General features: G+C 41.2%; 1 protein-coding gene across 1 annotated transcript in view; it reads right to left on the bottom strand.

Annotated features, from left to right (window-relative positions):
- COG5 (component of oligomeric golgi complex 5) overlaps positions 1-26,580 on the bottom strand; it is a gene marked incomplete at its 5' end in the record, with an annotated part of 44,230 nt that overhangs the window by 2,510 nt on the left and 15,140 nt on the right. The window contains 7 exons of the mRNA XM_010074477.1: positions 7,664-7,743; positions 8,296-8,422; positions 8,924-9,000; positions 18,214-18,451; positions 19,837-19,940; positions 20,741-20,803; positions 22,489-22,599. Of these exons, the coding sequence (XP_010072779.1) occupies positions 7,664-7,743; positions 8,296-8,422; positions 8,924-9,000; positions 18,214-18,451; positions 19,837-19,940; positions 20,741-20,803; positions 22,489-22,599 (800 nt within the window). The remainder of the gene's footprint in view (positions 1-7,663; positions 7,744-8,295; positions 8,423-8,923; positions 9,001-18,213; positions 18,452-19,836; positions 19,941-20,740; positions 20,804-22,488; positions 22,600-26,580) is intronic.

The following is a 26,580-nucleotide window of genomic DNA, read 5'->3' on the forward strand; positions in this document are numbered from 1 at the left end:
AAACCCCCCCCAGCCACAAAGTGCTTCGGGTGCAGCTCACCTCACTCCCAGCAAAGGCCATCAGCCTGATGGACTGCAGAGAGATCAGGCACATCCGCACTTAAGTTTTAAATCCCAAGATATAAAGAGAAGTGAGACTGGGGGAAAGGGACAGCAGGTGAGTGTGCTGCTTAGATGAAGTGGCCTCTCGTGGCAATGAGGGGCAGAGCGCGTGATGAGCAGGCTGAGCAGCGGGTGGGAGATGCAGGCAGGGAAGGCTCAAGGTTCCCATCAAGATGAGGGGAAACCCTTCAGAAGTCAGATGTGTCTCGCATTTTCACACAGGTCAGCACTCAAGTGCTCTGGTCAGCAGTTATTAACATGTTAGATGTTAGCTACCTTCTACAAAGAACAGCCCTTGTATTAAAAAGACAGTCAAGAAACTCCTGTGACAGTTTTCTGTAACTGCCATTCATCTTGCTGAATCTCTGCCCCTCCACTCAGCAGTGTCCCTGTCTTTTCCTCTATACACTCCCCAAAGTTTGTTGGGCCCAAATAGTTTTTAGAAGTCATCAAGAGCTGAAAATAGAAAAAAACATATTGACCTGCTTAACTTAGAAAGCTCTGACGCCTCTTGGTGAAGTTGTGGGTTGGCACCATTATCCAGATGGTAACACTGCTATCCCTTTCTGACTTTGTCTCCTTTCTTTGAAAAAGCCCTTGAAAAAGATGACAGAGATAACCAGATCCCTTCAGATGAAAGAGAGAAGCTTTAGCCTAAAAGCAGCTCCCAAAACCACTCAATGTCAGCCCTTGATAATCCTCAGCCAGACTCTTATTCCCATCAGATCAAACAAGAGGGAATGAGATTTAGGCAATGCTAAGTGCCAAACACCAGTATTAGAGTCCTGCTGTCACACCTTCCAGCAGCTTTTATCTTTTTCCTTCTCTCCTACCTCAAAAAAATCTGATTTAACTGGCAAAACCAACTCCATCAGTGGCAGCTGCTGTCCTCTTACAACTCAAAAAGCAGCTAAAAGCAACTTGGCAAATTGTTCAGTGGCCTCAGAACTGCCCAGACCCTTCTCCTGCCCAGCAGAGACCAACCGCCAACAGAAGCTGATCTTTGTCAGCTCTCTTCTGCTGTGCTTGCTCTTTTACTGTGGCTTGACAGAGTCAAACTTCATCAATATGAACATCCGGAAGCACCTTAACTAACTCTCTTTTCTGCTCAACAGACAACCAGTAATTACTACTCCATCAATACTATCAGGTGAATTCTCAAGCATTTTTCTAAAACAGAACTCATACGGTTTTAGATTAATGAAAATAAAAGCTTTCTCAATACTCTAAATGCATTCACTATTTTCCCATGTCCCATGCTTGCATCTCCAATACAGTATTTAAACACCCTAAAGCTGAATGTTAAAATGCAATTCATAATGAATAACTTGACCTGAAATGATAAAACAAAAGCTTGGTTCTTCTCAAGACAGTAAGAGTTTCGCTAAGAGACAAACCCATGACAAAGGCACGGTGAGTACCAACTTCTCACCAAATGCAACATTCACATCAGGCTCCCTTGACTTGCCAGCCTTCAATCTTGTGAAGATTATTTTGCAAATGCTGCCTCTCCCATCAGTGGGGATTTCACTGTAACCCTGGGGGAATAACTGATGGGAACTTCAGTGCCAAGAGAATGAACAAGTCAGGGAGAAACATCTAGTACCAGACAGAGGACACGGGCACCTCCAGAGCAGACCTGGCCCAGAGAACTACCTGCTTCACGTACCCACAGCGCTCTGCCTCCCACATGGGCAGGTCTAGGAAAGCAGCTGGAGGGGCGTCACACGGAGTGAGAGGATGGAACGCTGCTGCAGCCACTAAAGGCTGTGAGCCAAGAGGCAGCCACCTGGAGATCCACACCCTGCCTGGTGACCATGGAACAGCTCGTAATCACGGTCAAGCTCTGGTCAGGTCTCTGGGGCACTCTCCTCTGCATCGCTGCCCGTGATAACGACATGATGGCGACAGGCCAGCAAGCCTGCCCATCCTATTGGGAACAGCATTGCTGATAATGAAAGGTCCAAGTAGCCAAACAGCAGAAATAAGGAATCCAGGGAGAAAGGATGTTTGGAGTCCAGAGAGTAACGGTGAGATTGCTTCAGAGTGCGAGGGAGGAATGGGTTGGGAGAGGTAACCAAAAGCACCGATGGTCATAAAGGAGATGTGATTTCAGAAGCACAGTTGGGACATGAATGTTGTGTCTCTGAAGACAGCTACCAAGTCTTAAGGGTGGGATTTCAGGACTGTGACTTACAGAAATACGGACAGTGCAGGAAGCTGCTTACGGCAAAGCAGGATGGTTGCTGCTGCACGCAGCCAGAGTTTAGCTGAGGCTGGCTGTGCTGGGCAACAGCACGCATCTGGTACCTTCATGACTGTACTTCATTTTGGGAGATAGGTGAGTTTAGTAGCAACGTTAACACTTGAAATAACAGATTTCATGATGACATTTTTGTAAACTTCACTGGTTCTAGCTCAAACGAGCTTCTGTAAACTATGCTGGCAGTACAGAATTCAATTCAGAAGCACCGTTTTACCATTAAACTCTTGTCTTAAAAAAAGGTAGGCTTGCTCCTGTAGAGGACACTGTAAAAACACTAGTGCATAAGTAGTAACGGAAAAATAAACAGCATCATGGGTGAAAGCAGTATCATCAAGTCTCTAGCACAGAAGAGATCACAGCTGTTGTCATATAAAAAGATGTAATTTATAGTTATATTACCAATCTTTAAGAAGATGGAAGAAACCCTGTTTATGTAATATACAAAACATACTCTTGAAGGGATTAGACTAAATAATGCCCTAAATTCAGCATCTTCCAGTCTAATAAAGGACATAAAACCTGTTCAGCAATCTGTTTCTATTTTAAAAGACAGGCTATGGTATACATTACAAATATTGTTTGTAAAAGAGAGCTATGGAAAGAGGGTTGGTGGGATCTTCTGCATATATTAATGCATATTAATGCCATAAGAAGTAAGGGAAAAAAAATCGAAGTTTAAGATGCCCTCCCACATAAGGAAAAGGATTTTAAAGCACTTATTAAATTACTTCACTCGCTTGAGCAAAAACATGAGCTTTCTTGGAAATCAGGACAAGCTGGTTATATAAGACCCAGATAGTTCTTTTTTAAAATGTTATTTCAACCCATGAAGATTTATATCTACAGTTAAAAGAAAAAAAAAAAGTGCATGATTTGGGCTGCGGTTCTTAAAGGGATCTTAATGTGTATAATTTAGAATTACTCTAATTAATTAGTTAATTTTATATGAAATTGTGAATAATAGCGCTACCCTCCTGGGCTCCGACTCAGTCAAATGGAGCCTGATTTAAACTGTAAGCTTCAGAAGAGGCAGGGATCATCATTCTGTCCAGTACTGGGGTACTGCCCCGCGTACTCACGTCCTGATCAGCTAGCAGGGCCGCTGGAGGACAGCAGGGCAGGCTTTTCTTTAGCGTTTCACTAAAAGTCTGTTTGCTCTGCAAACTTCAGGGCAAAGAGGAAACTGGAAAATATGCTGTGTAAGAGCACATCTGTCTGACGCCAGATCTGTTTAATCGAGTGCTATACAAGTTACTGTAAAACTGAACAGTAAAATCTCCGACAGCATCATCTGTAGGACAACAGATTAGCAAGAGACATCTCCGGTTTATTTATTAAGAGATCAAAGGAACCGTGCACTGACAGACAAGTGTAAATAAGTGACATGGAGGGTTTTTAGGAATGGCCTGGCGCTGGCCGGGGGAGCACTCACGGGCGCAGGCATCGTGGCGGGCGCGCACCCCTCCGGCCACACAGCGTGGCTGCCGCTGGCCTGGCACAGCAGAGCGGAGCAGTCACCCAGCACGGCTCTGCTGCTTGCAGCAAAGCTGCCGCGCCTGGCGAGACTGAGCCTAACGCAGATGGGGCTTTCGTGGTGGTCCCCAGGCTGGCATTTGTCCCTGCCCCTGGCAGGGTAGTGGGTCAGAGCCACTCTCTGGCTCATGACATCGCTCATTATGAAAATGAACCCTTCACTGGGCCCAGCTTGCACCTCTGCTCTAGCAACAGTGAGCCTGAATGGGGGTTTTACCCACACCCGAATGGCAAAAGATCAGAATTCGGCCCTTGGGTGGATGAACTATCCTTCAGGCTGGCTCAAATCCTGCCACATCTAACAGGAAGGTTTCTTTTATGGAAGAGAAGTTGAATCTTCAAACTTAATTTAGAAAGAAAAAGAAAAAAGTGCCCTGGCTGCTAAAAGAAGCACTCCTTTCAACACAATCCCTGCTCCGAGAGGATGCCCGCAGCAGGGTCATCTCACCTAACTTTAACTGCCTGCAGGGCAGCTGTCTGCCTGAGAGAGCTCCCGTGTCCCAGCCCACGCTCCCTTCACTGAGCAGAGAAAATGGAGCTTTCAGGACACAACGCAACTGACCTATTTTAGGTACATACCTCAGGATGAGATGAATCAGCCCCAGCAGCGCCTGTCTCTCTTCTGTTGACTATAAAGGAAGTCTAGCCAATATACCTCTGGCCAGGTAAATCCCTCCCTTCATGCTGAGTACAAGCAGAAAGAAATTCACAAAACTGCTCAGAATGCTGCTAATTCATGACATTAACACCACACTGCACATGAAGCATTTAGGATCTGCAGAGCGGAAGAAGTGCTGCAATTAGCGTTAATATGAAGCTGTAAGGATTCTGACAACACAAGTAAATTAATATCTAAGCAGCACGTCCCTAGAGTAATCGCATAGTTGTTATAAAGGGAAGTTGCAGAAAATTACCATTTGCAAGGTTGCAGCAAATGTAAAGATAATTTCTTGATGTAGGTCAGTGCGGGGATCTGAAGGCTCAAAACAGCCAAGGTTCAATGAGCCGAATAACTACAGGCAGAAAAAGCTGGAAGAGGGTGACTGATAAAGACTGCAGATGAATGAGCAAGACGCCTATAGTTCAGCTTAGGTTCATGACAGACACATGGAGAGCAAGCTTAGAAATATTCTAATGGAGTATTAAAGAAAATGCGAGTGAAACATGGTCATCCTAGGGACTGCCGTTTGCCTGCCTGCCTGACGTAGGGATAACAGACTATTTAGCAATGACCAACAGCACAAGAGGAGATGGGAAAAAGGCGAGTGCATACGGCACTGCCTATAGAGGGTACCAATATCTGCACAGGAGAGCCATCCCCGTAACTCATGGCATTCCAGCGCTGGTCAGCTAGCCCCCACTCTGCTCCAGACACACAGTGCTACATGAGCTGCCAACCAAACCCCCCGAGGGAAGAGCCTGCTTGCCAAACCCAGTGTAGCTGATTCATGTGGCTCAGCAAGGCTGCAGGAGCGGCGCCTGCAAGTGATGGGCCTGGGGACGGATGGAGAAGCAGCCAAGCGCGGGCAGTGACAAACAGCCTTGCTCTGGTGTACCAAGAGTAGGGAAGAGCCACTGGAATGCCAGCAGAGGCCTTTGGGAAGGGTAGATCTTCAAAGCTACCCCCTCCATGCCCTGGGAGGACATCATGCCCTGGGAGGACAGATGTCCAAGCAATGTCCAAGCACGCCACAGTGCAAAGCAAAAGGACCACAGTCTCACTGCAAAATGCTCAAGTGATAACTTTGCCAAGTGATAACCCTGCAGCAGCAGATTCTTGGGATAACAAAATTAAAATATTTTAATAGTGGTATCTCATGCAAAATGAATAAAGAATTAAATGAAAGGATTGAAATGAAAAGCTTAAGTATTCCAGCTATGCTACTTGGTCTAATGGATGACACTCTCTGCCTAAAGGCCTTGTCCCAAGGCTTGTCCCTTAATACCTCCATGGTCAGAGCAATTTATCAGTGTCTGAACATGACCACTAGCAAGCTCATTAACTGAATCAGTCTGGATGAAATTTAATTGCAAGCAAAGACATAAATGTGTTGTAGTTCAAGGATGGCATTTTCAAATTTGTGTGAAAGGACTGAAGAGAACAAAATCCCATCAGTTCTCAAATGATTTGCATTCTTGGCTTTCCCTAATACATCTGAAATTCAACATTGTTAGTTTTGCCAGTACTAACACTACAGAACTTACAACAAAAAATATTCATAACTAAGTTACTTATACAGCTGTATCAGCCCTGTACCTATTATCCATTCCCCTGTAATTCAAGGTATGATGGGTTGAGATTCAAGAAAAACTAGTTTTGTAGCCAAACTAGATTAACGTATGATTTTCAAAAAATACTCTTTCAAAACACATGAAGAGACACGGTTCGCATTTTAGCATTTTGGAAATAAATCCTACTAACATCTACTGGTGATCAACTAGTATTGCCTTAATTGTCCCGAGCACTACACTGGACTATATGGTGCTATCAGCTTCAAGAACTGTAAATATTTGTAACAGACTCCTCTTGGCTGCTGTAAAAGTGTGGACAGATAATAGTTGATTTTTTCAAGCACAACTACTGCTGGCTGGAACTTAAAAGTCATCTTTTCTGCTTCCAGCAAAAGCTGGCAACATCCATGCACACAAGTGCAAGGACAGAGTTGGCTCCCAGGCTGGATGGAGCCTGGCACAGCTGTGCGTGACAACCTCTCCCATGCCACTGGAGTGGGTGACATTGAGGTCAGGACAGGACATCAAGAAGGTGGCTGGAAGAGTTAGGGTGTTAGGAGCCAAATGATCATCCGAGCCTCGAATGCAGATGATCCTTATGCTGGCTCTGTCATGTTCATATAACGCATCTGTTCTCTCTAACATACTTTAAAAATCTGCTTGTTTTGAAAAACAAGACTGTTCATAACTTTTCCTAACATTTTAAGATGCAAAATAGTATTTAACTATGAAGTCATCTATGCCAGGAAGATTTAAAAAAATCTAATGTAATTAACACTTCCTAAAGATCCCGATCTGATTTCCTGAAGAATAACATTACAGGGGTGTAAAAAGGGTCTTCCATTTCTAACTTTCTACCTATATTTTCATTGTTTAAGCTTCCAAAGCTTCTCTTTCCTGATAAAGAAGACAGAACAGCTACAGTCCTGACTTTCCAACAGTGAAGAGAGGCAGTTTTGCTAACGCACGGTATTAATTTAAACCATCATTGTGCGTGGTTTCCTACTTTTGGAAGAGGATCATGTGCTCCTTCCAACTGGAGAGTTTGGGTATGGGGTGACGGAGGAGAGCGTTCTGTTTATATATTCTCCCATTCTATAACTCATCCCATGAGTGGAGAGAAGGTAATGATATTTGTGATAGATCTACATTTTTTTAATTTTCAAGACCAGTCCGGGTGCACAGATAAGTTACTGAGCCATTATAATAAATCATGGAATCACAGAATCTCAGAATGGTTTGGGTTGGAAAGGACCTTAAAGACCATCAAGTTCCAACCCCCCTGCCATGGGCAGGGACACCCTCCACTAGATCAGGTTTCTCAAAGCCTCATCCAGCCTGGCCTTGAACACCTCCAGGGATGGGGCATCCACAGCTTCTCTGGGCAACCTGTTCCAGTGCCTCACCACCCTCATAGTGAAAAATTTCTTCCTTATATCTAATCTAAATCTGCCCTCTTTCAGTTTAAAGCCATTACCCTTTGTCTTATCACTACGTGCCCTTGCAAAAAGAAAGCAGCATGATTTTTACCGTATGAGAGCAAGCCTGTCTTTTTCAGATGGATGATCATCAAGCCACTGGGAGTAGCGGGCAATGGACCACTCAGCCCTCTAATACAGAGAAACACAAAAAACACCAATTACACATAAATGTGAAAAAGGAAACACAAATTTCAGAATCAAATATGACATAAATGAAGGCCACATGAGGCTCTCATAATACTGCAGTGATGCAGAATGAGTTAAGGAATCAGAGACAATTAACAAAAATCTCCCAACATGTTATCTGGGGACTCAGAGGTGATCTCCTACATCAGCTGTTTGCCCAGTTCTGACAGGGGTTTGAATCTAGATTTCCTGCATCTTACACAAGCAGGATCCTGGCAATTTCCAGTCTGGGATAAGACCTGCAATTTCTTCTGTGAGCTGACAGAATATTAAAAAATTGAGAGGCTATTTAAAATCAGGTTATCATTTTCCTACTGATAAATAATCAAAATACAAAGTCAATGACCATAACACCTTTGCCACAATAAAAACAAAAGCCAACAAACCATATAAAGTATGAGCTTGAATACCTTTTAACTAAAATAACTAGGGTGAACTACAATGTTCATTCCTCCTTAGGCCATCTCAAAAGGAAAGACAGGTTGATCTCATTACCTGGAAGGGTGATTTTAACTCTGGTGGTGCTCTTGTAAACAAGAACTGAAGAATAATGCTGAATGGAATAACCTCTCCCAGAGCTGGGCTACTGGCAATATGCTCACTGGTCTGGAACAGCAGTGGTCTGGAAAAATGTAACAATATACTTGTGAAAGAAAGAAAAAGCTTATCTTATGCATTAGAAAAATGCCTATATGGTGGCAATACTACATTAGAATAGAATAATCTGATTTTTTTCCGCTAGCCTGCATCTTAGGTTTTCAACAGAGGTTCAGTTTGTAAAAATTTACAGAAGTTGCCTACTGTAATGAAACAACACAGGACTGTAAATTTAATATTTCAATGAAAGCACTTAAGGTAACTATAGAACTCATTGTCATACAGAAGTTGCACTGAAAGCAACACAAAAAAAATACAATTTAGGCAACATTTGCATGACAAAGATGGTTAAATCATAGTTATACTCCACATAAAATTTAAAAGAACTTTAATCTATTTCTAATTTGCAGGTGGGTGTTGCCAAAAAAGCTCTCTGTTCAATCTGAACTAACACAAGGCAATAAATCAGTTTTGAAATACAGTTTGGTCATACTGCCAATTGCTAGTTCCTGCAATTGCAACTCACCTGAATGACCTCAGCTGTCTGTAAGATTTTCCTAGGTCAGAGACTCGCCGACATAGAGGTGCTACTGCTAACTCCATCTATAAAAACAAACATTTCAATTTGAATTAGATTAGATAAAACTCAGTATTGAAGTAGCCTGCTTTTAAGCAATACTCCAGACTTGCAGACCAAATCATCAACTTCTCACTGGTGGCTGCATGTGAGACAAGAAGCTATTCTTTCCTTTCATAGTGCATTGCCCAAGCCAAGACTTTTGCCTTATTCTTGGCAACACAGTAAGCATCCCATGACAAACGATAGCAACAGTCCATGGTTAAGGGCAGAAGGGCTCTCTTCAGCTTTCTGAGACTGAAGCTTTGTTCCTTGCAGCAGGCTTATTTTATTAGTGATGAGTTTCATGATGAAGCATTTACATCAATAAGCCAAAAATCTGATCTCAGCCTGGGAAGAAAGCAAATCTAGGCAGGTTTCCACAAACCACTCCTACCGCAGTAAGAGAGCATACCTGTTTCAGCTAGGCACCCTGTACTTTGGTGAAGGACAAGGTTTAAGTGATTTCCTTCTTGAATACTCAGCCCCAAATTCTGGGGCACAAAACCTATGCAGATTAGACAGAAGGTAGCTGGGACCTATTGCCACAGTGTCATATGGAATCACAGGCAAAAAAGCATCAGTAAAAGCATTATTTTCATACTGTTTGGTCTCTGAGTTACAGCAGCCATCTTTAAAAACAAACAATTTTTTAAAACTCTCTGTTTTTTAAGCAGTACGGAGCTCACCTGCCTTTTCAAACAAGAGCCAGGCTCCATTTGAGTTTTTACATTATTCACGTGAGACTAAATTCTGTCACAGGCTCTTTATTAACAGTGAGGACACAGAAGTGAGAAAGAACAATTGCACTTCCAGATCCCAGACTGAACATGAACATTACATGGCAAAATTTCAGTTAATATGCACACTAATACAAACACCACCACTCAAAAAAATCCCATAGGTAATTTTATCCAAACATGAATTAAATATTTATTTTTTGCATTCCTGAAGTGTCAGTCAACAGAAGAATGAAATCTTTATTCTCCAAGTACGTTTTTTAAAATCCTAAATTTGAAAGACTATTCAGACTGATTTCCACATAATGCACAATTGAGCTAAGTTTCAAAGGACAAAAGCTAAAATAAGTAACAAGATCAAAAACACCATACAATGAACTTCCCAGTTAAGTAACACTGCTGAACGAGTTTCAAAGCATTTGTGGTAAGATGCTATTTACAGTGAAGCCTTTAATACTATTACTCTTTCCAGCTGTCGCACTTCCTTGGACAGAGCTGGCTGCTGGGCCACCAGCTTCACCAAGAGCACGTAACTACGCTGGGGTTCCAGCATAAACAAGAATGATGGTGTGGTGAACTACGATGCCATAATTAATCTAAAACCAGAAGCAATTAAATTAGCCATTAATGAAATCATAGAATCATAGAATGGTTTGGGTTGGAAAGGACCTTAAAGATCATCAAGTTCCAACCCCCCTGCCATGGACAGGGACACCCTCCACTAGACCAGGTTGCTCAAAGCCTCATCCAGCCTGGCCTTGATCACCTCCAGGGATGGGGCATCCACAGCTTCTCTGGGCAACCTGTTCAATCAAGACCATACACTTCAGGCACCCATCTTAAAAAGCATGTGGCAGGATGGGAGTCATCTCACCTACTTCTCAACATCTACAGGTTCTCTCCATACTCAATAGAGAGAAACAGCCACTCCCTGAGGCACACATCTAATATAGGTCAGGTGGGTCATGACACAGGAGTAGCCACCTACGTGACACTCAATCAGACACAGCTGGGAAATCCAGAAGGTCTAGCCCTGGCACCGACGCTTCCTCTGCAGGCAAGGTGAGGAGGGCACCTCTGACAGGTGATGGGGAAAGCCAGCTTACAGGCACTGGAAACCCACTCCCCAAGCCTAGAAACCTTGGAGTACATGCCCCACATCAAGCACTTCCAGGTTGTTTGAAATCTGCACTTTATATTGAGAAGAAACTCGCAGAAGCAAAAAGTGAATAAAAATCCAGGAAGAGGAAATAAGGATCTTTGTCTTCTGCTTTCAGACAACGCTCCAGCTCTGGGTAACAGCCAGGCTCCCTCCTGGCCCTCAAATCCTCTAGCCTAGGCTATGAACTGGCCCTTTCCCACAGCTGGGTGGGATCCCTGCCCCGTCCCCTCCCAACCCTCGCAGCCTGAGGGCCAGGTCACCTCTCCCACATGCAGCCACAAGGGTTCCTGTTTCTTAGGCTGGAGAGCAGGTGCAGCCCAGCTCTGTGGTTCCTGAGCAAGTACACTATCCACAAGACAGCACAAAAGGCACACCATGGGAAGCCAACCTCCCCACGCTCGAGGAGGAGTCGTCAGCCCCTGTACCACAGGTGAATCGGCCGCAGAAGGCAGCGAGGTTGAGTGTGCGCTCCCTGGACAGGCAGGTTCTCCCTGGGGAGCTCTCCTGCAGGGAGGTGCTCCAACTCCACACTACGATGAAGCTTACATCAAGTTCAGCATGTTGTTTCTCCAGGTCCCCGGGATACTTCTGAGCATGTCTGGGAGCCAAGAAGCCAGAGTGCTGCACAGGATCAGGCAAGTGGCTGAAAAGAGGAGCTAATCAAGGAGGCTTTGCTGCATCCTGATACAAGAACCCTACAGCCCCTATAAAACAAATGGGCGCAAGACTGATTTTTTTCAGAGCGTTTTTCAGGCACCAGTATTGGCTAGGGGCAGCTGGAAGTAACTGATACCCTGCAGGAGCTGGTGTCCCAGCTCTGGTGGGAACCGTGAGCTTGTAGCTGTGAAGAACCAGAGAGCAGATAATTCTTTTAAGGGCTTTAGAGAATTTGATAACAGGCAACAAACTGCCAGTCTGACTTGTGGAAACAGAGATGCATGGATCAAACTGTACTCATGAGGAGAAAGAAATCCCAGCACAGCAAAATGTAATTTTGCTTAATAAGTTTTAAATGATTGTTTCACTCCTGAAACAAAATATGATGTAATGAGATGTAAGTGAAACTTTCTACAGCTTAACCAATTCCTTATTAAAACAAATTTAAATTATTTCTCTTGAACATACTTGACAGTTTCCATAGATCAACACTTTTAGTCTCAAGTACTAAAGAATGAAATTTACTTTGGAAAATTCTGTTACTTCATCTTCAACCTTTATTCACTGTAGGAAATTATTAGTACTGATAGAACTAGATAGATTTAATGTCAGCAGATGGTTGATTCGTGAAGTACTAGTTGCCAAAGAAAAAAATTGTTTTTAGGCTTTGCAGCATACTATACCATCTCAAATTGACTCATGAAGAGTGGCAATGAGTGAAAACTAATGTGATAAAAATGTACATAAACCACAGAAACTTTATTTTTAATTTACAACACTTGTCTGCTATGTGTTATAACCCAATCTCTCCAATAAAAACTATACTCCACATAACAACTAATATTGTCTCCTTGACTTGAATTTTAGCTGTTTATCTGAGCCCAATGATGTAGTGAGATGCTACAGCATCTTTCTGCTGTTACATTCATTTCTGCAGGCCCCCTGAGCAGGGTTTTGTGTCTTTGCTGCGCATCATGCTGGCCGGCCAACACTGCTGGCCTGGGAGCAGGTGCTGGGGAGGAATCATTCGGCTGGGAACAGCTGCTGTTTTTAAGGTGCTGGAATTGGGCAGAGGATTGAGCGTACATCACTTCTCGGTTTTGCTACCTGTCATCACCTGAAGCTGCATCAACTGTTGATTCATGCAGCATGTTTATACTGTAGCAGCTTTTGCTATGACACACAGCTACAGTTTCCAAAGCATTTGGGTGAGCTTTTACAGATTGGGTGAAGGTTTTGGCTGTCTGCAAGCCGTATTTGTGTTGTGTGTGCAAGGCCTTTCATACAGCCACATCCTACGGGCTTGACACATGAACAGATGAGTAGTAATTCTTGTTTCTTTTCCAAATTTCTCTCCCAGAACTGAATATTTGAAAATCCAGATATCCAGGTTAAATTCAGTGATAAATCAGGCGCCCAATGAGTAATCTGCAACCACAGAGGCTTGATCGGCTAATGTGAGATAATCACTAACACAGGATCCAAGAGAAGCAGCAGGAAGTGCCGAAAAGGAAGGGACAGCTCGAACGGAAGAAGGTCTAATGACTCTGCCTCGTTTCTTCTAACTTTGTTCAAAACCCATTCCTTTTCGATTATTTATTCATGTTATTTTGTTATGCTTTGCAGAACACAGTGGCAGGCTCCTGCCCAGCATATGCTTCTTCTCAATCATTCTTGCTCTCTAAGCCCAAAAAGTCTATATTATCTTTTATTCTCATGTGATCCTGACATAGCCCATGGCTAGGTGGTCAATTATCTGTTGAACTATTCACTGGCTAGCCATATTGTAAAAAATACATCATACAGCTGGCTTCTCTAATTGGATTATGTTCAGCAACCCAAGGGTGAAGTTAATGCGTAGTCTAGATACAGATAATGCACATATATTGAAGACCCCTTTAAAAAACCCCATAGTGAAGTTATTGTTTAGTGCCTGTTGTGGTATTTTCAAGATCTCTCATTACTAAATAGCTGCTTTTTCAGTTGGAAAATCTTAGCATTAAATTTTTAGCAATTATATTTCCTCCTGGCCAAGATGAATTCCAACTTTTTAAATGTTAACTCAAAATGCTTTTTTCTAGCCGTTCACTGAGAGAGAATACTTTAACAAGCAAGGGAGCAGAAGAGCTCTGAACTATTATATGAGATGCTGGCCCTGAAGGGATGTGGAAGTTGATTTCTCCCCCGTGCAATTCCAAAATGGCTGACGTTTAAGTAAATCCTTCAGCTGTAACACCTCCAAAATATCACACACTAGAAAATAATTCCTACTTCCAGTAAGACAGTGAGCATTAAACACTAAGTGCATTTTAGCTTTAGTATTTTCTGTCCTTATGAGAACAACTGTGATTACAGCATCCTGCTTCTCTCGCTTCTCTGTAAGAAACTAGAAAGGAAATTTTTCAGGAAAAATTATAACAAGCATTTTTACACTATCATCATGTTCGATCAAATGACCAAGTCTGGTTACATTTTTAAAAACCCAAATGCCTAATATTCTTCCTTTTTTAATGCCACATATTGAATCGGGAAACCAGATTTTGATCATAAGGTAACCGGCGAATAGAAACATTTCTTCTGCACTATAATTTACCACTGCCAACTTCTACAGTAAAAACATTTTTCTAGGAAAATTCAATAAAACCAAAACATTTTGCAGTAATTTATTGATAAAGACTTGAAGAGTTGATGGCAGCATTAACCATGCTCCATCAAAACTGTTTGAATGCAGTACTGAACAATGTCAAAAAAACCCAAGTATAAATCACACCTAGATAAGAAATATATGAAGGTATACATAGAACAGTATTAACTCAAACAGGACCAATAAAAACGGTTCACTCGACAAGGCTGAAAGTAATAGTCATGACATGACATGGGGTTCTTGGCACAGACAGTAACTCCCACCTTACATGTCACTCCAAACATATACCTGTACCATGAAAAGATGGGAAATCATGTCACGCCTTCATGCCATGAAGCATAAAGATTACTTAGTCTTTGCAATTTCTAGATTAGTTTTATTTCAATGCTGTTAATAAACAGCTACTTCCCTATATCAGCTTATAAACTTTATTTAGCAGACTACTAATTTCCATGCCAAATATTACTATAGATTCCTCATTTCTTCTAAATAAATTTCTCAACTGATTGTGCTTATATGTCATTCTTTACTGCAATGTCCAGCACTTCCACTGGGTTTTAGGAAGGCCTGAACTACAAGTCACCAATCCCAAAGCGTGCTTAAGTGTAAGTGCTGTAACAGCTCTGAATGCCAAGCAAGTTAAAAGGTCCTCTGGAGAAGAACTGGTACTCCACAGAAACATAAATGTTGAAAAACCACCAAGGTTTGCTGGCTTGCTTGCCTCCAGGAGAATATTTTTTTCAGTCTGACTAGTACTGAATTAAAAAGTGAAATTTGGTATTACATACATGAATACTGAATTATGGTCACCTTAAAAATACAAAAACAAATGAAAACAAACTGACATAGGAGTTTATAGGAGTGAACTAAAAAATAATTTTGTGCAATTGCCTGCATAAAAACTGAGAGCATGAAAAGAGGTGAATTCAGCCTGTAGACTGGAAATATTTTAAACAACGAGAGTCCCAGGGAACAGCACAGTATGTGATAATAACCTTGCAGCATTGCAGACATTTTCTAGGGCTTAAAAATGTTTCTGTGTTCCTGTAAGCACTGATCTTCATGAAATCATATTAATGATATTCAGGCATATGTCAAGCCTATCATATACCTCTGTTTAAAGCTGCCACGCTAGCACACAACTAGTCTTATTGCTGAAATATCTGTAATGCACAAGACAGCAAAATGCAATTCTGACACTGGAAACAGGATAATACAGAGAATTCAACAGAATTACAGCAATAATTCCTAACTGTATAAGTAGCTGAGCCTTACCCAAGAAAATTGGCTGTTGTGCACCTCACCGAACCCAGTTCTGAATGAAGAGAACTTGAAGCCTGTTTTCCCCCTTCTGTGTAGACACCTGCTATTTTGAGGCAACTTATCTGTCAAACACGTTTGTAGTGCAAAAATTTTCAAATCTGACTCTCAGCCAAAGCTATTCTGCTGCAGATCAGGCAGCTGTAACTCTAACTCTTAGTGCCCTGAAAGAAACACGTACAAGCACATTTAATGAGATACCCAAAATCTGACTCAACCCAATATTATTTGACTTCCTGCATGCATGTTTTTAATAGGACCTCAAGTTAACCAAAGCTTCTGGACAGATTTCTGCCCAGGTCTTTTGCCTGCAAGTAACCCAAAACACCAAAAAGGCTTTTAAATCTCAAAAGCCAGTTTTAAGCAGGAACATGTAACCCTTTTTGAATACAGAAAATTCAGAGTGACTCTACAAGACAGAGGCCAAGTAAAAATGGTTTATAAACAAACCTTCCTCCTACACACACAGTGTCTTTCCAGGAAGGTTCTTTCCTTTGGGTTTGGCTTTAGCCCAGCAATGCAGTGCCTTCCTGGGACTGAAAAAACCCTGCACACAGTATTTATGGCCATTTGGAAAAGTTTATCCTTCCTATCAGCCAGCAGCTCAGCTAAATACCTGCTCCTTGCTGTCCTCAGCCCAGAGCAGGAGCAAACTCCCATTCTCTTTGGAGGAATCAAGTCTTTTCCTCAACAAAGCCAGGTGCTGTGGGAACAAGAGCATGGAAATAAACCAAGTCCTGCTCAGGATTACAGCCACATTTCAGCAAACGTGCCCAGGACTCCTGGCTGGGTCAGAGCAGCTACAGCTTCCCCACAGGGGCTACCAGGAGCTGGTGTTGCAGGCATGTTCCCCAAAACCACCAGGTTTCTGAGGGAAGCAGACACACCCCAGAAAACATGGATATAAGGAAGCCTTGATATACAAAATGTTTCAGCTCTTTTCCTGTTATCCTGAGCAACAGGATATAGCATCCAGGCCATTCTGGATACTACAGCCCCTGTGCAGCCCAGGACACCCTAAGGAGCTCTGTGCAGAGATGCTCAAAGGCAGAGGGTAAGCACTGAGGTGGCTGTATGGGGCTGGTTGGACACAGCCAGTTCTTGTCTTAAGTCCACTTTTAAACAAGCCAAAAATATGGTGCATTGTGAAAACTAGAAAAACAGAAAACAGCCCCCAGATGCAGCAACAGTTGAAGGCAGAAGGCAAGTATTAATTCAAAACCTAAGTTTTATTTTCTTCCACAATACAAAAGAAGAGAAATCGGAACATTTATTTTCACACAGTTGTCTGTTCAGGAGTTATACTCAGCACAGTGGGGAAAAACATGTAAATCTACCTACATTCAGATGAAAACATACCTTCGGTTTTCACTTAAAAGGCAGCCCATGACAGAATGAGAAAAATAACTGTTTAAAAAAGATAAGCAAGTGATATTTTTAGTATTATTGTAATATGTCCTTAGATCAGATGTTTTTTACTGTAGAATTAGGTGAAGATACTTCCCAAATTTATATGACTTCAGTGCTGCAGCATAAATTACAAAAAATTAACTGTATTCCTTCCAGAGAAGTCAAGCATCCTTTGTTCTCCAATTTTATGTCACTGTCTTCAAAACAGACAAGGGAACAGAACCTTCCCACTAAAAGCAGTTCAAAACTTGCCCTTGACTTCTATGGTTAAAGGCTGATTTCACAGAATCACAGAATGTTAGAGATTGGAAGGGACCTCGAAAGATCATTGAGTAATGACTACAAAAACTTACTCAGGAGTATGTAACTCACAGGCAAAAGATACAAAGCCACCACAAGCAGGAGCAGAGATGGCAATGATTCCTCCCCTCCCTGCCTTCCTCTCCTACCTCGGTTACCCACCAGGCAAAAGCAGCGCTCAGTATGCAGACATCTGGTGCTAACTCCCTTTACTGCTGGGATAGTAATAACTGGGACCCCTGCACCAATCTAGTGGATGCCTCTATTCTTTGGCAAGTTAATCACTCAGTGTTACTACTGATAAATTAAATTTGAATATTGTAGATAATGCAGACGAGTAGTGGATATTAATCTGGCATTTTGGTTTGTGTTTTAGTCCTGTATAAGAGCTAGGTAAGGCTGAGAGGCAGGTAAGGCTGAGAGGCAGGTAAGTCAATCGGGTCATGAAGAGAATCCTGCAAGAAAACTGCCCTTCTGTTCCCAAAAGGGCAGTTCTTCCAGGGGATATTAGCATTTCTTTAGCTTGTCTCCTCCACTGCAAGGCAGCTGCATTAGCGATTAACCACTGTGGGCACTGTGATATACAAAGTGATTAAGAAAGTGACACACCATTCCATTAGAAGAGAGAGGAAGAATGAAGTGAATGAATGGTGGCAAATGACGGACGTACCGAAGAGGTCAGACAGGTGGGATAAAATGTCAAGACACAGCTGCATTTAAATGCAACAGTCAGTTGATAGGAAGCTGTCAGACCTCCCTGAATGTGCCTTACGGTAATGAGGGATCTTCAACTACTTAGTGGATGCATTTCTCAGGATTCAGTATCTCATCGGAGAGGGTGCGTAGAACTGGAATGCACCGATCTCTACAACTGCCTGTTTATACTTCGATGAGGACAAAAGTATTTATACTCTTCAGTGAACACAGTGAAGTAACAGCAAAAAGCAGAAATAAGCACTAAGGGTACCTGCGCAAAATCCGCTGCAAGTCGCATCTTCCCACCTTCACCAAGGGGCCTTATTAGACTGGCATTGCGCATGAAAAGTTCAATTGCTCTTTGAGCTATGGCTTCGGTGTTCTCAAAGACAAAGTCAAAACACTCAAAATGTCTGAAGTAGTCATTCATGACTCTTGCTATAAAACCCTGTAGTTCTTTCATGTACAGAGAACAAGGGACATCTGGTTTTCCTGAGCTGGATAATGATCTGAAAAAAAAAAAAAAAAAAGAAAAAAGAAATGGAGACAGATAAATTAATCTTTAAAACACATCAAAAAACTATTGGATTCTTATTAAATTTTTTTCCTGCCCCTGAAGTCATGGCATGAGTTGTAGAGTCTCATTTCTGCTCAGAATAAAGAGCATGTAGCTCTCTCTGAAACTGTAGTCAAAAAAATATCTCTTTATTAGCCATTCCCACCCTAACAAGATAAAGGAAATCACCCCACTCCTACCAAACTTGCAGAGCCTACACCAGTTTGGAGCCTAACCTCAAATCCAGCCCCTAAATTTAAACATCCTAGCTGTTGATTTGAAACTCTAATAATAGATCAGAAAATACAAGCACATGTCACAGGGTTACTAGTCTAGTCTATTCCAAAACTGTTCTCTGTATAGAATTAGTTTCCTAGATTGCTCCAAACCCAGGATTAAAAAGTCAACCTAATTATCACAGAAGCAGCACAGAAGCTACAGAACACAGAAATGAATCACTTATTTCTTTGAGCCCCACTCAGGCAAAAGAGCTCTTCCAAACTCAAGAACCTGAGCATAGAGCCTACCTAACAAAACCTTTGGCTGGAATCAGTTTATCCACCTAGAGGGGTATTTTGCTAGTGGTGGCAAAAGAAAGACGGAGAGGGTAAAATATTGTTTAGGAAAAAAAAAGCCAAAAGGAAAATTTAAAACACATCTGAAAATATAGTCTTTTTTTAGTGAATTTCCAAGACACAATCCAGGACATCTGATGATGACATAAGCAATGTCAGAACAGAGATAACAACCAAAATAATGTGCTCATGAAGGAAGTCTCAATTATAGATAAGACTCAAGATCTTAAATGAAGATAAAGAATAGTGGAAATTTTAATTAAAATGTTATGGGAAAATAGCATAATACACTAAATCTGAGCTTTCAGTAAAAAGATTTTTTGAACCATTTCATATTCAATAATACCTTAGAAAAATTTCTGCATAATTTTGAATCAGAGATTATATGCTCTATTTTGAGAAACAAGAATATTGACAGTTCTGAAGACTGCCCACAAAACTAAGTTTTTGACAGAAAAAAAATGGTGTTTTTAAGAAGAAAAATGGCCTCTGCTTGGCTTTATTTTTCTATTTAAAATGAATTTTACTCAACAGATATTAAAAAAAAAAAAGGGGGGGGGGAAGAATACAGATGCTACCTGATTAATTTGTTTCAATAGATAGGTGTAATTCTGCTTTCTGTGTTCACTGACCATAAAGCATTGCCTTCCCCTCAACAAACAAGTGCTCTTGCTCCAAGGACATTGTGGCAATAACAATCTATTATGCATATGCAGGACATCTTACTAAAGCAATGGTAAATTTAAAAAATATTTCTAGTTACCCAGAAAAATCTTCCTGGTGCATTGTGATGATAATAGCTTCTACTGAATCTCCTACAGAGTTCAGTAACGGTTGAACAGCACTACCCATTAGATCATAGACTGCCTAAAATAGAATAAGAAAAAAAGCAGAAGTAAAGAAACTGAAACTAGTAGTATTTGCATTTCAACACCTCAAAATACCTTGACAAACAGTTTATTTCAACAGTGCTTTTTATTATTCTGCATTAGAAACTGCAAAATGGAAGGACAAAAGTCTGAGATAACATTTCTCTTTAATTGATTTTACCAGTAAAGTAACAGAAATAAGGCTGTTTACTACTTCTATGTAAGGCTTTCCTTCAAAAAGGTGCACAACAATCTGGCATTAAAAAAATGTAGACGTACATGTTTTGGTGCACACACTTCCTTCAGCCATTTATTCCCCAGACACGCAAGCTGCCCTCCATTTCTCTGCACACAGCCCCTCCCAGATTAGTGCACAGCAGGATGGATGTGGATAGCTGTCATCCACAGAGGGCTGCACAGCCATCCACATCACCCCCCAGTAAAGCACCGGGTAGCGTAAAGACCATAATTTTATGTGTGTGTCAGGGGTGTAAGGAGGTAAGTTATTGCTGTGTGAATGCTGCAGAGAAAAACATTTATTTTCACAGTCAGATGACATCTGTGTTCCAACCATTATGAGAATATTCTTGAATACAAATGCTACTCAGGCAGTGATTTAGCACACGAAACATATATGTAGCTGCAGATATAACAAAATACAAATTTCAGAATATTTGTATACTTTTGACTAACGTATACTGACACAAAATAATGCCTGGGAAAATAAGCACCCATTGTAAGTGTAATGAACAAAGCAAAGCTCAGCCCTAACCCTGCAGCGTATGGACATCCCATTACCTTTAAGGCAGTTGTGACTGCTTGCTCAGCGGCTGCTGGAAATGAGTTCTGATTGGTAATGACCTAAAAATTTTAAAGTAATTGTTAATAGTCAACATTCAACAAATTATTTGAATCCATAACATTTAATTTAATTTAAAAACAGACTAAGTTATTCTTATTGGTGAGTGATTTACACAGGTATAGATGTGTTTTATACAGACAGCGTATAAAATGCACCAGTACCAGTCCTTTGCTCTCAGATTTCCTGTGGACTCTGCCTCTGCCTTGGCCAAGAAGTGATTCAGTTGAGTTCAACTGAAATTTAGCTGAAGGGTAAACAGAATCAGAATAAAAATAAGTGGTGTATTCTCCCACTGCTAAGTACAGAATTTATGGAGAACTATACAAGCAACTCTACAGCAAATGCTTGAAAGAACGGTTGTTCTTTTTCAGTACTATGACTATTATAACTACACGTTAAATAGCTGTTTATGTACAGCTACAGCAATATTAGAATTGAAAGTCAAGGAATGATCTGAGGAATATTCTACCAATTTCCTTGCAGCTATGAACATGCTATACAATAGTATTTCTAAGCCAGAGAAGTACTGAACTCAAAGACTGAATCATATCAGATCTCCCTCCAACACTAAGGCACATGAGGTTCATTACTAAATACATCAGAGAAAGCAGACTTAAAAGTTGATCTACCATCTGTTTGCAAAATCCAAGCAAATTTTGTAGGTTTTTTAGCAGTTTTAACATTCTTTAAACATATCCACAGTCAGGAATACTCATGATCTTGTTTCTAATCAGGCTAGGATTTAAACAGAATTAACTACAGCTACCACTATATCTGTTTTAATTTACAAACTGTGTAACCATTGGCATCACTGAGCCAGCAAATTGGAATTATTCATATCTGTGCTTAGTCCTGAAAACATTTTCAGGCCAGACTTTGGTCGCAGCAACAATGCACACAGATATTTGTGAGGTGCTGCTTTTCCTTATTTCACCCTTTCCTTCCCCTTTTCAGTTTGGCCACAATCGTGGGAAAGCAGTGAGGGTCTTTTTGGAAAAATAACCTTGGGCTGGGGCAGATGCAGACCAGGGCTATCAGGATGACTGATACAAAGACAGACCTTACTTGGTAAGAAAAAAACAGAAAGGAGGGTGTAGTGAGGTGGGTGCTGGCCTCTTCTCTAAAGTAACAAGTGACAGGACAAGAGGAAATGGCCTCAAGTTACACCAGGGAAGGTTTAGGCTGGATATTGGGAAAAATTTCTTCACTGAAAGAGTGATCAGGCATTGGAACAGGCTGCCCAGGGGAGTGGTGGAGTCACCATCCCTGGAGGTGTTCAAGAAACATGTAGATGTGGTGCTTAGGGACATGGTTTAGTGAGTTAGGTGGTGTTGGGTTGGACTTGATGATCCTTGAGGTCTTTTCCAACCTTAATGATTCTATGATTCTATGATTCTATGAATGGGTTCAATTGTTTAGGCTCACAAAACAGACTGTGAGATGTGATTAATTTCTATAAACACATCTTTCACTCCTCTTCTAATATGGACAATTTATTATACAGTGGTACTTACAAGGGCTAAGAAGTCACAGAGAGTTGTACAAATGCATAGCAAGGTGCAGCTCTTAACCCCAAATTGCCCTGTATTTGTCAGGGTTCTCATCAGCTAATGGGAGAATAGGCATACAACAGAGCAAACAAGTTAACATGATGGCAAGAAGAGAAATACCAAAGTAAGCCTACCTTCATAACCGATTGGTGCAGTTTGTATAGTGAATTAACTACAGCCACGTTCCTCCTCTGCCCTTCTGTGAGTGGTCCAATCACCTGGCTGGCATCTCCTTGAGTAGACAGCTGCAGCGATTGCAGGAATTGTTAAAACAATACCAACTCTTTAAACAGTGTATCACCGCAAAATTATAGTTAACTAAGACCATGGCAGAAAGCCACAGCTCTTTCGTACCAACATTCTTTCATTTAACTCTTGTCTTGATTCATGTGATTTCCATCTCCAGACAATACAAACTGAAACAACAGGAACAGGAACTGTGAGAGACTGCTGTCTCAGCTCTCAAACCATAGCACTCGCACCCCAATCTGCTGGAGATACCTGGTCCCAGATCAACTTCAACTTTCTAATCTAAGAATCAGGTGAAGCCACGTACCCGATGGTGCAGTGTAAACTATCAGCAGAACTGAGAAGGGTTTGCTTTTCTGTATACCCTCAGTCCTTACTTCTGACAGCCTTTCAAGCCTCTCCTTAAAAATAGGGTGCTTACAGCTTTGTGGCTTGTAATAAACAGGAAAACAGAACTGCAAGAACCAAAAAAACCAGTCCTGTCACGAAAAAGGATTCTATGCATTAAAATCTCAGCAAAAATAATAATAAGTTCTTCATATTTAAACTCCTCAAAGCATGCATTTTTTTTATCATTACCACAGAAATAAAAGTTCCAGGATGATACAGAAATAGTAATTAACTACAGAACAGTCCCATAAGGATACCACAGCATATGTTTATAATTTAAAATAAAATAAATTGTAATTGGGAGACAAATGGAAATTTTCTTGTGCCCTGAAAGCTGCAGAAATACAAAGAATTGACAAAAGGCTATGTGAATTCTAGAAGTATGTCTAAATATTAGAGCAAGAATAGCTATTAATAGAAGGCTTTACTGAGATATAATTATATGACTAGTTATCTATATTTCAGGATACAAAATTATCCTCCAGGAAGCTCCTGAAGATGCCTAGCTCCAAAAGTCTCTCCGTAAAAACATATTCAAGTCATTGAACAAGTCATCAAGAGACTTTTATGAAGTGTCTCTTTAATCACAGTTGTAGGACCTACAAAAAGCTCCTAATCGAAAACTGAATATGCAGTAGCGGTTCTTTAAGAATAAAAGGAACAAACATAACATGAAAATTTTTAAGTTATGGGAAACAGTGAATCTTTACTAGCAAACTACTATTCCTGTACTTCCCATCACTTCCACTCAGCATAAACACAGATACCATGCAAGCAAAGTTATCTAGTATTTGCCAGCACTGCTCATAATGAAGCATTAGACAAGTTCTTGCAAGCACACAGAACACAAACCTACTCATAGCACTAAGGTTACAATATCAGTTCATTCCCCTTTCTTCAAATTTAGGGATTATTCCAGTATAAATAGGTTTCTGGGGCCTTTGCAGAGGGAAAAATATTTTCCAATGCATCTAAAATTATTTGACATCAGAATGCATCTTTAGGCTATCTGACAAATATATCATCTCTGCCTCTTCCTGACTTCCTGATGCGAACAGCCATGTGAGCTACATTTCTGTTTGCTTCCTGCTATTTCCATTTGACAGACCTGACTGGTTTTAAGCATTCTGCTTCTCACATTTACAGCTTCACAGATTAATAACAAAACAGCTGTGCAGAGAAACACCTCGTCCATCCAGCTCACCACCTTCCCAGGCCCCAATAACCTTTTTTTCCCCACACCTTTTTTAAGCACTGCACAGACTATTCAACTCAGTTGGGTTTGTTGCACATTTACAACTATTAAACACAAATGACACTACTAAGACAGTAAAATTTTACATCCCAGTCGCTTAAATTTCAGTTCCTCAGAGTCTACTGTAAAGGTCTCACAATTTCTTTTTCTTAAACATTATGAAATCATTAGACTGTGTCTCTTCTGCTGGTAGAAAAGCTTAACTGATAAGTAAAACCAATAACAAGTATAAACATAACCCTTCTGCAGGAACAAGCAACCCTTGCAGTCAGAATAGTGCACAAGAGCTTCCCAGGTAAAGTCTAAAAAATGCCTTAAAAGTAACAAATCTTTCTAAAATTACCATATTAAATTCCCTTAAATTGATCAATTTGAACTTTGACAGCTAGATGTGTTGACCCCTTGTATCTTAAAACAAAATCCCTGGTCTAAAACAACAAGGCTTGGAAAACTCGACTCTCGTAACTAGCAGTAGGAACTGGGTAGCCCAGGGCTCCCTAGGACCGCTCCTCCTGAAAGTGTGACATGGGAACACCCGGTACCTACATGGTTAGGTGTGCCCTACCATCATGGGGACACCTGGTACCTACACACGTAGGTGTGCCCTACCATCTACAGCAGAAGTCTCAAGTGGTCGTTCCCATCTCTTGCTGTCACCACAATGATTTCTATGACCTCGCCCTGAGGCAAGAAGGTTCTGCACTGACTCTGTCCAACATGGTTCATGGACATACAATTTGTCACTGGCACAGATCTGGATTTCAGGTAGTTTATCATTATTCCAATATTCCAATACCTCAGACTGAATTCTTGACACCTGTAATATCCATTGTACAATCATGCATCCAGGTAGGAAAATGCCATCATTGTGTCTCCCTGGTTCCAACAAACCACACTTATGGTCTATTTACTTTAGACACAAATCACCTCTCAATTTATTTTCCAGCATACCAGGTTTTATCAATGATTCACATTCATCACTCTCATTTGTATTGCAAGTACTTTTGAAGTTCTGTGCTGTACATAGCTTATGCATTTAAGCCCAGTTCTTCCTCCGTTATCTGTCTGCGGAGGATTGCACTATGTAAACAGGTTAAGTCAAGTAAGTGTGAAGCCAAGCACATCCACTCAGCTGAAAGACACAGTCCAAGGGGCTTCTTTTGATGAGGGCATTAGAGACAAAATCTGATGCCTTTTTAATCAGTTAGATTAATCCAGAAACGCAGAAAGCTAGGAGGATGAATTTATTCTAAGAAGAAAAAGGGAGGTCAGAAGGGGCGACTTCATCCCAAATCAGAATCTATTTTGGGAAAGAAACAACTAAAAGACAAAGCATAGCTGAAGGACCAGATCCCATCTCCAGGGACCTGTCACCCTGGGAGTTAGTCTGGCTTGAGCCTGCTAGCTGAAAAGAAAACAGTGGAAAAGAAACCATGCTGAAGCCAGACCTGAATGAGCAGTAACAACAAGGACTAACTGTTCCACTTTTCTGTATTTGTCTTTAAGTATAGCAATTGACTTTTACACTCTTCACTTTAGTTGGGTAAACTGTTTCTGCTTTTACCTCAAAGCCTGTCTACTATTTACACCAATTTCATGGGCACTAGCAAAGCACAGGCACCCCATTCCCTAGCAAGTGGCAGTTCTACAACATGTGACAGGTCAGTATGAGCTCCCTTTGCCTGCATGAGCTACCAGCACACTGGCAACATGAGATGCTAGTAAGGAAGAGAGGAATGAGGAAGAGAAGTCTCCCACCAGCGAATAATACTAAGGACTTTTGTATCATGCATCCAGGCACTAGAACAAGGGCTGTGTCTTGTGGTACCCTCAAGAATGAGCTTCCATCCCACAGAGCATTTCAAAACAACTCAAAAGGCAGCTGTTAAACTAAAATGAGAATGAAACATTGGAGGTACTGCCTTTCTGACATGTATATGAGGACATTCTCTAAGGTAGGAGCTTGAAATCTGCAGGTTCAATCCAGTAGCTGACTAGCTGGAGGAAGCTGTCTAGAAAACTTTTTTTTTTTAATCTAAGTCAACAGAATCTGAGGACTAAATAGTATATTGGGTAGTTTATTGACCCAAAAAGGACACTTGTAGAAGCTGATACACAAAAAAGTGTGTCACAAAAAGGAACAAGCTGACCGAAGGCCATCTGACCTGCTTCAGCCCAACATGGTGAAGAAACTGTAAGCCATGACTGGCACTGTGCTCTCATCAAATTCACAAGTCCTTCTGGAAAATAGTTTCTTTTAGTTTGTATCCTTCAGCACACTAACATGGTTGCACTGCTTCGCCTGCAGAAATTGCAGGTGCCTCATATTAGG

This window comes from Pterocles gutturalis, unplaced genomic scaffold (assembly GCF_000699245.1).
Source record: "Pterocles gutturalis isolate BGI_N339 unplaced genomic scaffold, ASM69924v1 scaffold22317, whole genome shotgun sequence".
Taxonomy (NCBI): Eukaryota; Metazoa; Chordata; class Aves; order Pterocliformes; family Pteroclidae; genus Pterocles; species Pterocles gutturalis.